The sequence below is a fragment of the Rhodamnia argentea genome, chromosome 6 (assembly GCF_020921035.1).
Source record: "Rhodamnia argentea isolate NSW1041297 chromosome 6, ASM2092103v1, whole genome shotgun sequence".
Classification (NCBI taxonomy): domain Eukaryota; kingdom Viridiplantae; phylum Streptophyta; class Magnoliopsida; order Myrtales; family Myrtaceae; genus Rhodamnia; species Rhodamnia argentea.
Window position 1 is genome coordinate 3,969,863 of NC_063155.1, and position 15,437 is coordinate 3,985,299.

At 37.0% G+C, this 15,437-nt stretch overlaps 1 protein-coding gene across 2 annotated transcripts; it reads right to left on the reverse strand.

The window, feature by feature from the left end:
* Positions 1-5,567: 5,567 nt before the first annotated feature.
* On the reverse strand, positions 5,568-10,415 carry LOC115744835 (ATP-dependent (S)-NAD(P)H-hydrate dehydratase). 2 transcript variants are annotated; one of them, XM_048280931.1, is made up of 12 exons: positions 10,263-10,415; positions 9,792-9,983; positions 9,426-9,502; positions 9,156-9,265; positions 8,960-9,074; positions 8,077-8,139; positions 7,794-7,957; positions 7,225-7,286; positions 6,323-6,389; positions 6,059-6,121; positions 5,844-5,972; positions 5,568-5,765 (listed from the first exon to the last, which is right to left on the reverse strand). In XM_048280931.1, the coding sequence occupies exons 2-12, from the start codon at positions 9,976-9,978 to the stop codon at positions 5,738-5,740; spliced, it is 1,065 nt and encodes a 354-aa protein (XP_048136888.1). In that variant the 5' UTR covers positions 9,979-9,983; positions 10,263-10,415; the 3' UTR covers positions 5,568-5,737. The 2 variants fall into 2 exon arrangements, with proteins under 2 accessions (XP_048136888.1, XP_048136887.1); XM_048280930.1 differs by lacking the exon at positions 10,263-10,415 and adding an exon at positions 10,186-10,228.
* Between the last annotated feature and the right edge of the window lie 5,022 nt (positions 10,416-15,437).

Below are 15,437 nucleotides of genomic sequence, written 5' to 3' on the forward strand. Positions count from 1 at the left end.
GGTCAAAAAAAATAATTTCAAATAAATTTATCACGGATATACCAATTTAAGGTTTTAAATGGTCAAAAAAATAATTTGGAGTAAATTTGTCATTAGTGTACTAATATGAGATTTTTCGTGATATTAAAAAGTGCCACCTCATTTTTATGATAGCCCATTGATTGTGCGACATGTGTCTATAACGGGCCCACTTGTCAGGATTTTTCTCTTCTTCGTTGCCCTCTCTCCTCTCTCCATGGTAGGACGAAATAATATTAGGTACCCAAAAGATGCCACCTCATTTTTGCGGTAGCTCATTGATTATGCGACACGTATAAGCGCCTCACTCATCAGAATTTTTCTCTATTCTTCGTTACCCTACAGTACAAGCCTTGGACTGACAACGGAGTTCAATTTCTAAAGAAGATCGACAAATGGCGAGCTTGCATTTTCATTAAAAATAAAATGGCAAAGATGCATTATTTCACACACAATTTGTGGTCTCCCATGTCAAATGGGAACCACATATCTTGAATATAAAAGAATAAATTTATGACATATTTGATTCTATATTTAATATAGCAAATTATCAAAAAAGTCATAAATTTATTATAATTATATCAATTTAGTCCCAAAATTTTTTTGCCAATTAAGTCCTAAATCTTTTGAATTTGTGTCAATTCGGTCTATTTAGTTAATTTTGACAGAAAAATTATTGACGTGGATGCCTGCTATCCTCGTGGTCCCGTTAGTCGTGGGCAAGACGGCCCTTGCACAAATTTAGTGAGGGCCGCGACCCTCGCCGGCCAAAATGAAAGGAATAAAAAATGATTAAAAAAATAAAAATAAATAAATGAAATTTAATATTTAATAAAATTATTAAAAGAATGTTCACATCGGCCTCGACCGTGCCACGTAAAACAATCAACGTTCACGTCGGGGATTTTCGGCTAAAATTGACCGAATAGATCTACAAAGATTTATAATTGAATTGGTGCCAACACAAATGTTTATGATTTTTTTTTTTGTACTTTTCTCATATTAGAGGTAAAGTTTGTGTCTTCCATGATTTCAGATATAAATCAGTCTAGTCAATTCGAATTCATGTTCATGGCTATTACATGTACCACTTTACTTGTAGATTGTCAGATATCTTCATCGACGGATTCTAGACTCACATGTATAAAGAGGAGATCCACTATGTGGGATCACTTTAAAAGAATTCCATGTGCAAACAAGAGCCAAGAAGAGGTTGAATGTTTATATTGCAAGACTCATATTGGTTGTTCTAGTGCTCAAGAGACTAGCTCGATGCATCATCATTTGGACAGATGTAAGGAATTCCCATATGCGAACTTCGAGAAAAGGCAAAAATATGCCTCGGGTCAACCTGATGGGGTAGGTATTTCATTTTGGTCCATGGAAATTTGACCAAGACGCTAGTTGAAAAGAACTGTCAACCGTGTCTATTCTTGCTTAATTACCTCTTACGTTCATAGAACATGAGGGTTTTCGGCGATTTGTGAATAGAATCCAGCCAAAGCTCTTAATCCCCTCACGCAACTTATTGAGGCGTGATTGATATGATTGATACATGGAGGAAAGAAGTAAATTAATGAATATATTTTTCGACACATGTCTTGAAATTTGTTTGACAACCGATACATGGACCTCTTGTCAAAATATGAATCACTACTCATTTTATTAATGCTGATTGGAAGCTGCAGACTAAAATCTTTAAGTTTTTGTTAAATCCGGAGTCATTCTTTTGAGATAATAGGAAAGGCAGTTGAAGAATGCTTGATTGGTTTGGTGATTCACTGAATTTTTTTTTTTTTTTTATCACCATGGATAATGCGACCTCATGGTTTAGGAATTTAATACTTGAAAAGGAGGCTTAACTCTCATAACTCTATAGTATTGAGAGGTGAGTTACTCCACATGAGATATTGTGCTCATATATTGAGTTTGATTGTGAGAGAAGGGTTAAAAGACATAGATGACTTCATTGTTAGAATACGTTTGATTGTACGTTATGTGAGGTCTTCTCTTGTGAGGTTGAGTTGTTTTAAGACATGTATTGAATGAGAGAATATTGAGTCCAACAATCTTGTATGTTCGGAAGTGGAGACTCGTTGGAATTCGACATATATGATATTAGAAGTGGCTTTGAAGTTTCAAAAAGCTTTTTTCTTTTTGGAAAGTTGAGACGGCAAATTTGTTGAAGAACTGTCCAAGAGGAAAGGGTTGCCTACTAGTGAAGAATGGGAATATGCCTATAATGATTTGGCAAATGATGTCCATGGGCTTTCCAAGATGAATGATGAATATCGTAAGAAAGAGGACAAAAGTATGCATGACATGGCCAAAAAAATGAAGACCAAATTCAATAAGTATTATGGCAATTTGAACAACATCAATCTTACTTTGTTCATTGCTTGCATACTTGACCCTCGATATAAATATGAATATCTTAAATGATTGATTAGTTAAGTTTATGAAAGCAAGTAGACATAAATTTTACATGATAAAATAACATCATATTTGACATCATTGTACGAGCAATACCGCACCAGTAGATGCCCCCAAAGCAACTTGAAATTAAAGGATAGAAGGACAGTAAGGGTGTCAAAATCTCCTCTAGTTGGTTCGGACTTTAGGACTGCAAAGTATCTTAGCCAAACAGGACAATAGATTTTGGAGGAACAATATGAATTGGATAAGTATTTAGAGCAAGGATGTGAACGTTTTAACTCTGAATTTGATATCTTAACTTAGTGGAAAGTAAATTCTTTGAAATATCCTATCCTCTCTTCTATTGCTCGAGATATTTTGGTTGTGCCCGTATTGACTGTAGCATCAAAGGCTGCATTCAGCATAGGAGGTCGTCTACTTGATGTGTTTCGTAGCTCCTAGACCCCAAACATGGTGGAGGCTCTTGTATGTGCTCAAGATTGGCTACAATCCGCGCCACTTCCATTTTCGATTGAGAACTTAGAAAAACTTGAAAATTTTGAGTCAAGTGAGAAAACATAATTGTGACATATTTATTCTCTTATTTATAAGAATGGATACTTAAGTTCTCATTCTCATTGTGAATTTAATGTAGAGTTGTCAACTACGAGCATGGAGCCTAACTCAGTATCGGTTTCTCTTTATGATTCATGAAATTGGAAATTGTTACTTGTTAAACCAAATTATACTGTTTGTGTTGTACTGTTTTCTCATCATGAGGAAGTTGCAATTGCTCTTTGTTTGATTGAGCCCTATTGTTGTTCTTTCTGTGCTTGATTTTTTTTTTTTTTTATGTCTCATGCATTCCTCTTATCTCTAGCAGGTAATCAGGGCTATTAACATGGGTAGCAACTGTGGATATCACATGGTACTGGAATTTTGCCTTCTTTGTCCCCATAGTTTTTACTTACTTCTAAATATTCCTTCTAGCTTACTCATCTAGCTCCTTCTTATCATTCATCCCTAAGTTAGGAAGATAACAATGGACCATAGTCACATGGCCCTTCCTTGTCATATAAATAACAAAAAAATGTGCTGATAGAGTTTCCTGACTTGTTCTACGAATGTTAGGTTGGAAACTTAGAATTGTTACTCAGTTGCATTAGCACTTCATTTTCAATGAAGATGGTTCTCTCTTATTTACTGCGAAGAAATGCTGATAGCTTGACTTGATTTGGCATTTCTATCACGGTATTTTCTGGAGCTGAAATTTGTAGTTTGAAATTATGTTGTGTTCCTCATCTACTATAGAGGTTAATTGTTATAGATTTCTAGCACTAGTTGGTGGTAACATGATTCCACTAAACATTATGGAATCACTTTTCTTGAACATGCTCCAAACTTAGTTTGTCGACGTACATTTTAAGTGAGATATAGAAAGAACTATAATATCTCATTTGCAGCAAAAGATGCTTCTACCATCAACAAGATGTAGAAACCTCTCAAAAGATTCTCCAGAAAAAGAAGAATTTTCAATGGTTATATTCACCCATTATTGATTTGACAAACTGCAATAAGAATAACCTTATGCTTCTCGAGCTTCGAATTCTTACCAAAGTTCTTATGTGTTGTTAGGCTTTAAAGGTTCCAAACTAGAGGTGCCTTCATTTTGTTCTGACATTTTGGCTGGTTTATGTGGATAAAATAAATGGAACTTTTTCTCTGCCTAAGTAATTTTGCTCCTCAAGGGTCCAAAAGTAAAATACTTACCATGCCATATATCTTGTTATGTTTAGCTATTTGCTTTTGTTAATATATTCTACCTGTTAGCTTCGATTGTTTCACTTGTTATAATTGCTATTGTTATATATGCTGCAACAAGGTAAAGTATGTTGAGCAAGAATCGGCAAAGAAAAGAGGCAGGAGCATTAATAAAAGTGATCAAGCTGACAATGAGACACAGAATATAGAAGATGAATTGCACAAAATTCCAGAGCATTTTAAAGTGAGTTGCTTGAAAAGAACTATATTCTTTTCAAATGAAGTTCTCGATGTTATCTGTCCTTCATTTTGGAAATAGCGAAGTTTCTTGATTGTTTGCTTCATTTCTTCCCCTTTCTTTGTGGTCTTAGTAAGAAAGATTGTTTTTAATGTTTTCGCAATTGAGCAAGTCACAATTGCTGATATAAAACATTTTGAGGTTGTAATTGTTGCCCAAATTTGTGCCGCAAATTGATACTTACGTTAGTATTTTGATGAGCTCGAAATTATATCAATGAGATGTTGCACAGTTTCAATTGTGATATTTTGATTTTCATTTGCAACTTGAAGAATTGAGAAGCACATCATATTATTTTTGGCGGCCTCAGATTTAAACAAAAAAAAATCTGGAACACGAAACCCGACCCGGACAGACCCGATCCGATTGTTCGGGTCATGTTCCGTTTGATCTTGGTCCGGATCGGGTCAAGCATATATGCATTGTGTTTCGGGTCGGGTATCATGAAAACCCAATCCTTTTGACATCCTTAGTTGTAGCCAGTATAAGTTGCATTCTCAGTTAGGTCTCTGCTTCAACCTCAGGCTATGCTAAAACTATGTGTACAGCAGCAACTTTATTTTGCAATAAAAAGCCTATGTAACCCTTCATGGGGGTGCAAATTTGAGATTTTTAATCCTTTTGTTTATTCAGTAGAGTTTCGTTCAAGAAAGTTGATTTGTTTATTGAATAAAGTTTCGTTCGAGAAAGTTGATCTTTCGTCCTGGCTTTGAAAACCAGAAGACAGATCTCTTGAGATTGTTTCACTTTGAACTGTTCGTATTTGCTTCTTTGATTCTCTTCTTGGTGTTGAATACCTTGTTAGGGGTTTTTTTTCCCTATATCACAACCTTGACAACCGATGACCGGGGGCAATTCATGAGGACTCTGCATTCAACATGAAAGCCATGTGAACTAGACTTCAAAGACAATACTCAAGTGTTAACAACTAGGATTCGAACAAGTATTCAAATTATAACCAGCTCCCCTCAACCTGAATTCCAAAATTTGAGTCCCACATTATTCTTTGCAAGGAGATGCAAAGAACATACCTCTTTTTTTTTTTCTTTGGGGGGGGAGGGGAGGGGGGGGGAAGGGGAGGGGAGGGGAGGGTTTAGGGGGAGGACGGGGGAATACTCTAGGAAAATGAACAGGAAAAGAACAGATGCATGCAAAAAACTGTACTTGTAAAAGCAGAGGCACCAAGAGGTGCAGCGAGAAATATTTGAGAAGGCCATCACCACCGCAACTTCATCATTGTCATGATCAACATGCGGGTGAAATTTCCTCCAAACTGCGAGAATGGAAGTTTCTGTGTAAAACTGTTTATTTTGCTACAGTTAAAAGCTCAAATCGAGGAGTCAGTCACTACCTTCTTCCCAATAACTCAATGATATCGCCGGTAAGAGTGGATCTTCTCTTGCTCGCAAAAGCGAGTGATGCGGCCTTCCTCAACAAAACAGATCCCGCCATGCACCCCATCACAGTTGGATTCATTTGGCTACAAGAGAAGATTATTCAAAGAGAATATTTAGAATGAGATTGCAATTATTGGAACTGAAATCTGCGAGTAAGATTGCTAAATACCTGGTCGAATCCATTCCGGTGGCTGAACTATGTTGACGAGCCCAAGATACAAATACTGCAACACTGAACAACATTGCAAGCATTTGGAAATCGTCAATCCACAAAAAAAATTTACTCCCCGCTCTCGGGGGACTAGTCGAGTCCAAATAAATAATTGATATTGTATCTATAAGGGAACATGATGTCGATGAGGTAACAGAAACAACTTGGAACCACAGCACATTCTTAGAATAAGACGTTACTGAAGTGAAAGAAGTCATGCACCTTCCAGAGAGTATATCACCCTGGCCACCACAGCGTCGAGGTGAACCATACTGGCTCACCGATTTAACTGCAAAGACCAACAAGGGACAACGTAAACCTTGCCCAAATAAAATTAAATTACATGCTAAAGAAGAAACAAAAGTTACAGCTCACTGCTTAGAATTTTAAAATTCCCAAAACTTAAGATTTACACTTCATTCTGTCATTGTGATAAGAAGCTCTAGATGATAAGATCACACTCAATTTCAAAACTTTCACAAACAATAATGATGTATTTTTAAGTCTTTAAGTTGAAGGTTCCAGGTGTAGCAGCACATCAAACTAGGCAAGGTATGTTCACATATTAAATCCTCTAAATCTATCGTATATTATTTAGTCGAGCACATCAAGAACTTGCACTTCCTAAAAATATAGGGGAAGAAAAAGGTACGACTTGTAGCTAGCTTCTCTGCTTACACAATATGGAGCATATTAGCAAGGATACACCAGTCCTTACGAACTTATGGACATGTAAAGTACTGGATATCCAATCCTAGCAGGAAAGGGATGGATATAGTTACTCAATTTCAAGTGAGAAAACAGAATTCCTTGTTAATCCGGGAATGCATGAACAAGTTCTAGACACCAGGCTACCATATAGCTTATTGTAGCACCCTTTATTTGTTGAGTTCCAGAAACAGGCCAGATCATATAAAATAGAATAAAAAATTTAGAGATTCGGGATTGAGGTGTAGACATGTTGCACACCCATTTGGAGAGTCCAGAGAGAATACCCAATGAATAAACAGTCTAGCATTTCCTACTGCACCCAAAGCACTATTAATGGAGGATCTATAAACGCATCCAAAAGACAGCAAAATATCACACCAAGAAGAATCATGGCGTACGGTTCAATCCTATACCTATGTCACCATCACTTATCAGATCAGATTTCCCCTTTCGCATGATAGTAACACTGCCTATCCTGAAAAAATAACCACTAATGTTAGTTCATTTTTCAAAACATAGTAAAATTTTGAAATACAATCATCAGAATATATGAAATTTCCACAATCTACAGTAATTAGCACAAACCCAGCAAAACAACCACAACATGGCAGTATCACTGCATCATATATAAATAGAATACTACCTATATTAGTTGATTCTCTCACAACTAACACGTGCCCACATAAAAATTTGATTTCAACATTTCAAAAGACTTTCCCTGAAAAGGTCGAAATGGGTAGATTGAACAAAGATCATTGTGTAAGGGGAAGTTTAAGCATTTTGGATGAGACAGACAGATATATATCTATATAATTTTCTAGCCACTCAAATACTTAGGTGAATGCATTGCCAACAGACAACCAATATTAATGTGCCTAAGCATATTACACCACAAAATTGGAATATACTAAACATTACATACTAAGACATTAGCTAAGCTTCCAGAAACCTAAAAGCAGACAAACTCCACGAATAAGCTTACTGTTTGGCAAGCAATTGCAATTCCTGATGAGCATCTTGATCCTTTGCTTCACAATTCAGTACTTTTTTTACCAGGCGCTTATATTCATTGATATTTGGAGTTAAGACAGCTAAGTGGTAACCAATAACAAGATCAGGATTGTCTGTAATAAGAAAGAGCCCATCCTGCCACAACAGCATAGGATCAGCTCAGAAAGTTAAAGGCCATCTTAAGAATAGATGGCAGAAATAGATCCATGACGAACGATTCCGAAAGGTGGAGATACATAGCAATAGCTCATTACCCCATCTACGACAATCGGAACATTGCGCTGTCTTGCATGACTCATGATCTGACCCACACATCCCTGGACATGAATAAAAACATGGAATGCTTCAGGCAGAGCTTTGGCAGGACGTCCAGTCTAAGCAAGAAAATAAGGACAGCACCGACGAAAAAAGGAAGATCTGCTTCCAGTGTTTCCACATCCAGTCATAATAAAACAGAAACAGGAATGACGTCTGTGTCTCCGACAAGTGTGGCATCAGTTGCATGTATCTTTTCATTCACTAAAAGACACTGTTATAGAGAATATACAGATCACTTCTCTATGTGGCTGAACTACCTCAAAGCAGTGAAAAAAACATATTTTCTTCAAGGTGTGTTTATTTTAATCCAGCATATCTCTTTTAATTGCATAGTTCACTGAAGAGTAATCATCTATGTACACTTAATTTGTACTGTGTTGATGCCTAACAGTTCTAAAAGATCCTAGATAAGATCTCTGGCTGTACTGCAGTTGTCTGTAGCTTTCACTCCATACACAGAGAAACGCATGTCAATTGTCTCAGTGCTACCCTTGGTGATGCCTATTCGTATGAAAAATACTCTCATAGGAAATTAAAAAAACTGCACACTGCACAGTTTCTCTTAATTATCAATGACAGTTTGGTAACCAAAGAGTGACAGGATATAAAACAATGAGAGACAAATTAAGTATCTGAGCAGACGGAATAGAAAAAGTCAGGCTCTTATGAATAAAAAAACTCTTGAGAAACAAAAGACCAACCACATGTGCTGCTGAGGTACAACAAAAGCTATTGCAAATAAAAAGAAAAGCAGACAGGGTAACTTAACACAGATTAGATAAATAATGAAATGAGATTGATAGGGCCAAAGAAGCATACCAGCAGAAATGGGTCTCTCCCAAGACCTGGACCGACTACAAGACAATCAAACCTTTCCAGCCATTTATCAATCTCTGCAAGAACCTTGCCTGAGATTTGTTCTTTCTCCTCATCCCTGAAAGAATTCCTCAAGAGGTAAAAATCTGCTCAAACATGGAATTTAGATCGTAAAAACAGAAGTCAACAATTTTTTCACCTTATGTTGTACGATTCTTCTAAAATAGGGTGCACAATCAATTCGGGGCTGTAGCTTTTTATAACCGGGGCAGCATCTTTTGTGCAGAAAACATGTGATAAATCTGCACCCTGCAAAATCAAGAAAGTTACACCACACCTAGCAAATACGAGCCAAGAATGAAGCAAAATTTGGTATTCTCCTAGCACATTACTCGTTGGGACATCATAACTGATGAAAACAGAACTAAATAACTTATAAAGTTAAACCAAATCGTTCGAGAGAACTAACAATTTTCAAGGCAGAAATAGCCGCAAAATATGGAGCGCCAGTGTACTCACGACATCCACCAACAATTGCTACCTTGCCTGGTAAACACGTCATAAGAGAATAATAGGACTAGTTTACTCAAATTCCTCGCTTCAGGAAATGGCCACGACTAAAAGCTCATAGCTAAAGCAGCCAACTGAGGATTATCAGATGCAAAAGTGTAACAAGTGAACGAATCTGTTATCCTATTATTAATCTGCCCACCAAGAACAAAGCCCAATTCATAATTAAGCAAGGCCATAAAGAACCCATTGTAACAGACAGATATATAAACATCAAGAATCGTTGTAGAGAACAAATTACACAATACCAAAGCTACAGACGAACCTGCCTGGCCTTTATATTTACTTGGGTCAAGCGGTGGAGTAATTTCCCTCAGAATGTTCTCAGCCTCAGTATCAAAAGCCATCGACCTTATGTCGTGCAATCTCTTGCGATTGCCGTAACCTCCCAGACACAGAGACCTCACCAAGAAATGCTGTCGTCGCAGAACGGACGAGGAAGAAGCCAACATACAACCTTTTGCACAATCACAGATAATCAACATTAGCAGCTACCACTTCACCCTTGACTCAAGCACGACCACGATGAAAATGGGCTGCTTCAAATGGACTCCATCGTGTCGTTTGCTTTTGAGGGATACAGCATCTCAAGAAAAGCAGAAATTAGAAGAAAGAAGAAGAAGATGATGAACAAACAGAGAACGGAACATAGCAACTACCAAGAAAGTCGAAACGACCCGAACCCATCACCATAAGGTTTTCAAAAAAAAAAGGATGAAGAAAGAACTGAGCTTGCCTTCAGATGATGCTCCGGTCAACAACGTCGATCATCGGGGAAGAGAAACCAGATGGAGGAAAAGGAGACCCACCGCTAGCAGACCCTGTCTTGGACAATGCTGCTGGGCCAAGAAGAGCAAAAATTTCAAATGGCTGCTGGTCTGGGCCTCAGTGAGAGGGCCAGCATTGAATTGAAGAGACAACAAACAACGGAAATGATCTCTGAAAGTCCGGTGAGAATGGGCACCCAACGAATGAGTTTTGGAGCTTCTTGCAATGCTGTATAGGTGGCTATTGATGACTAGGAGGAGAATTTGTTGGAGAGAGAAGAGAGTTGTTGGAGAATTTAGAGAGCGCAGCACGCCCGGTTCCGCGATCTTTAAGGCTGTGCATGGTAACCATTCTGTTCGAAAAACTGATTCTCGATTAAAATAACTTTTTCCGATTATGTTCCTAGATGAATTTTAGAGAATCAGAACACGTTTGATAACTGCACAAAATTTCAGTTCAAAAAACTGTTTCTTTTCCTATTTTTTGTTATTTAAGTCAAATAACTATGTAGTTACTTTGTAAAATTTCATCCTAAATTGAAGACCAATTTTCAATGCACACTAAAATAATTTAAATTACATTATTTTTTTTAGCATGTCATAAATGAAATACAAATTTTAATACATTGTGTTTGAAGTTCGATTGAAGCATGGAACAGTTCCCATATTAAGAACTCATTTTTTTCTTTAAATGTTGCATTGTCCAAAATACATACAAACATGGCAGCTGAATAATCAAATTATCCACTGACAAAAATAAATAAATTATCCTCCTTGATACGAAGTACAAGTCTTTCACTATCATTTTGCAGCTTCTGTCTTAAATTCAAGTGGGTGTTAGCTTCAGCTCCATGTGCGGATGTCTACATTTTGTGACGCACGGCTATGAATATATATGTCATCATCCACATGTTGGATGTCATCATCTTATGTGACATTTTTTGCAGAAAAGTAAAATCTATGAAATCTAGGAAATTTAGGCCCAAATTGATGAAAATGAAGTCAAACTAGCCTAATATAAGCTTATTGTATTTTTAGGGATTTTTTTAAATTTTTTGAGATTTTTTAAAAAAATTTCATTTTTTTAAATTTTTTTTAAATTTTACTTTTATTAGGTTGAGAGAAAAGTGATGAGAGAACTGAAAGAGAAAAGTGAAAGATATGAGATTTCATTTTGTTTTGTAATTCTCAAAAGTGATTCTTTTTTCCAAAACCAACTTTTTTTTGGTTCTGAATTTTGCTCTAAAACCGATTCTGATTCTCTAAAACCGATTCTGGGAACAGAATCAGAATCAAATTTATTTGCGTTACCAAACATGATTCTCATCTTTTTTTGTTCCCGGAATCAGAAACAGAGAATGAGAATGGTTATCATGCAGACCCTAAGTGTCTAAGCTCCGTTTTATCCCGTTATTGCTACTTATGCATCGAGTAATTCTCATATAGAAGATAGTCTCATTTCTCATCGTACACGACTATCGGCAAGTGCATATTCTCAATTTGACTTTTTGTTACTATTAACAAGCGATAGATTTAATCAGTGAGAGTAGGATTTGGTCATTTATGAATAGAATTATCGATAACATGGTGAATGGACAACTTGAAGGAATCAACAAAAAGTGGAGTTAGTGATCTCGGATGCAACTGTAAAAAATGTTACCGCTAACGTTGTGGAATAAAGCAACCGTTAAGATAGTGGAGTCAAGAAAATCGTTAAATTAGTGTAGTGAAAGAAACGATTATTGTTTGCAACCTCTGTTGTGAACTTTCCTATGTAACTTTTATTGGTAACCTCATTTGTAACCTCCGTCTCTTGTGACATCCTGTTTGTAACCTCCACTTGTAATATCTTGTTTGTAACCTCTATCAATAACCGTCGATGTAGCCACATCGCACTCTTCGAAGGGCCTCCTGCACAAATCAATCAAATTTACTATCTTTATCTTTACTTTCAAAATATCGCACTTTATTTTCCTTAGTTGTAACTTTCAGATTCTCACGTCATCGATTAAATTCCAGTGATTATCTCTATCATGAGTGTTGTGTGGTCGATTAAATTATGCATAATATCATTACGTGATCAAGCTTTGTCGTCCATTAAATTCCTGCAGAGTCTGTCTACGTTTGGTTCATTTGTAATAATTATACTTTCTAATCCTTGTAGTTGATTAAATTCCGATACGGTTTATGTTTGTAAAACACTATCGAAATTAAAGTTGTTGATTCTCATGTTTGCCCGGATATTTCCTATCCAGAGTTGGCACATGGACCCTATCATTTTCAATTAAGAGCCGAAGAACGACTTCCACTGAAAAATATTTCATCGTGAGAGAAATTCTGGCGAAACAGCTACCAAACTCGAAACCCTAATACAAGCAATCAAGTTACGAGAACAGGTCTCTCGAGACTTGTCCTGTTGCGAGAGGTTTGAGATGGCCAAACTTCGAAAGAGAATATTCCATCGCAAAAGGAATCTTTTCGGGGGGGATTTTTTGTTGTGTTTTTGCATAGCATTTCAAGATGAATTTTTCTTACAAACACGAAAATAGTAGAAAATACATGATCATCAGTCCATTTCTGTATTGTGTGCCTATTCGACGCACGAGTCTGGCTTTGAATAACCAATCAACCCATGGGTTGGCTGCGAAAATTAAATTTAAGTGTATACAGTGTATAATGTGACCATTCAAATCTCAAGACCCGAACCAACATCATGAAATTGCAAGAGCCCACACCATCACCCCAACAACCACCCACCCCAACAGCCGCCAAACCCCCTGCTTCATTGCAGAAAGTTCTTGAGGGAGAGGGACCTCCCTCTCCCCTTCTCCCTTTTCCTCTCTATATCCTTGTCGATCTCCCTATCTCATCATCTTAAGAATTTTCAAGACTTCTTAGCTGATTTCGTGAACATCATTCAAGCGCTTTGCTAGTCTCTAAGGCTGCTCTCTCACTGCATCCAATGGTAAATTTATCTAAAAGTGTTTCGATCAACTATAACTATTTGATAGCTTCTCTCCCGATTTATATTTAAATCTAAATTTGAGAGTTCTTCTATTCCGATCTAGATATAGATCTAGGGTTTACAAGACATTATTTTTGCTTTTTCAATGTATTAGTGTTGTTGTTATCTATATACGGTGATGGTGCTAGGAGAGTCGAATCTGAGCGTGCACTGCCTAAAGATTTCAGCATGTGCTCATCAATGGTGATGATGTGACTTTCATTGATTAGCCGCCAAGTATGCTATGAGGTTATGACAACCCATTCTTGTGGAAGGGGGGAGTAGCTGCAACTAGTACCAAGTTGATAAAGTTTTCAGATTTGCACTTGATTGTAACGTTTTGTCATTGATTTTGTCTCGAAGCCACGTACCCTTCTTTTAAATGAAATGAAAATTTTCTTCTAACCCAAAAAAAAAAAAATTCTTAGGAAATCTTTGTAAGTGAATTTCGAAATATTTTGAATTATGTTTCTATAAATTGTGAAATATTTTTGGTGACCTATAGGTAAAGGAGGCAAAATGGGTCTAGAACTCATATTTGATCCATATTTAATGATGTTGGGCTATAAATGGATTGTTTATTTAAAAGTGGGTCATAAATGAGTTACTTAGAAACTCAATAGGTCCAAAATGGATTTTTTAAATAGGTTGTAAATGGGTTAGCGATGGTAACTATTTTAAGTGAGACATAAATAAGTTTTCTGAATATTTAAAAAAAAAATCATAGTTTTTAATTTTTTAATATTTTATTTTATTTTTTATATTTTCTTCTTTTATATTTTTTGTTTTGTTTTCTTCTTTTTTCTTTTTTCCTCCTTACCCTCCTACCTCCGTCGTATGGCCACCGACGAGCCTCGAGCTCGCCAAGGATCTAGCGAGCCGCGAGCTCGCCGGTCTCGGAAGAGCTTGATATCGCCAGGATGCAGCCGGTTGTCGGGTTGCCGGTCGTCGTCGAAGCCCTACGATTGGCGAACGGAGGAGGGAGGAGGAAGGAGGAAAAAAGAAAAAAGGAAAAAGAAAAAAGAAAAGAGAAAAGGAAAGAAAAATATTGTATGATTTGGTTAAATATAAAAATGTATTAGAAATATGAGTTGGGTATAGGTCGTTAAATTTGTACTGTATCAAAATAGGTCAAAACGAGTTAAATGGGTCAATATGGATCGGACCATATTCGATCCGACCCAAACCCAACCCGACCTACCTATTTGACACATCTACTTATTGTCTAGCAATTGACAAAAGGACACTAATAATGTCATAACTTTTTTATTCAATTCATTTTGATATTAAAATTTTTTGCCAAATCACTTAAAATGAGAGCTTTAGTGTATCTCAAGAAAGATAAAGAAACCTAAATTTCCGCATTTCTTCGTTCACGGTGCTCTGATGTTTTCAAAAGCTCACTGATATCATCTCCACGTTTGGAATCTCTTCGCAATTAGCGTGGGGGTGGGGAAATGAATGCTAGGGACTTCAGCGAAATAAGGACATCAAATGCCCCCAATTAGCTTACGGCGCCCACTTTATTTTCACAAACTTCCAAACCATTATTTGTGTTGGGGTTATCTCACATCGGTTAAGGAAGGGGTTAGTAGTCAATTTTGATTGTGGAAGGGGCTGGTGGTCGGTTTATAAGTGTGAGGAAAAGTCTTGTCCTTTTGGCTAACTTTTGAGATGAGAGAGGCTCAAGATCACACAACAATTTGAATGTCACAATTTTGAAAAAGCAAGTAGTAAGTGATTCCAATAACAGAAAATCCGACTTAGCTCATCGTAATCACTAAAATAGATACTTTTAAAAAGCTTCGACCCCATTAATAGATTTTGAGGTGGTCCCCATGTGAGAGATATTGAATACAACAGTTGTGTCACGTCATATTTAAGATAGTCTAATCGGAGTGCGACAAGTATCTACCTTGTAGAAATTTTGAGATTTCTTTTTTTCTGTCTTTTTTCCTCTTGGTTTGCCATGGCTCGAGCTCGAGCCCAAGGCTCATGGCCGCTTTGGCCATGGAGCTCGACCTCGAACCTAAAGCTTGGGGTAGCCTTGGCCACTTGAGTTTCGAGCTCCACCTTGAGATCAACGAGCGTGTGGCAATGGCTACTTGAGCTTTGAGCTCGTGGCCATGGCGGCCCGAGC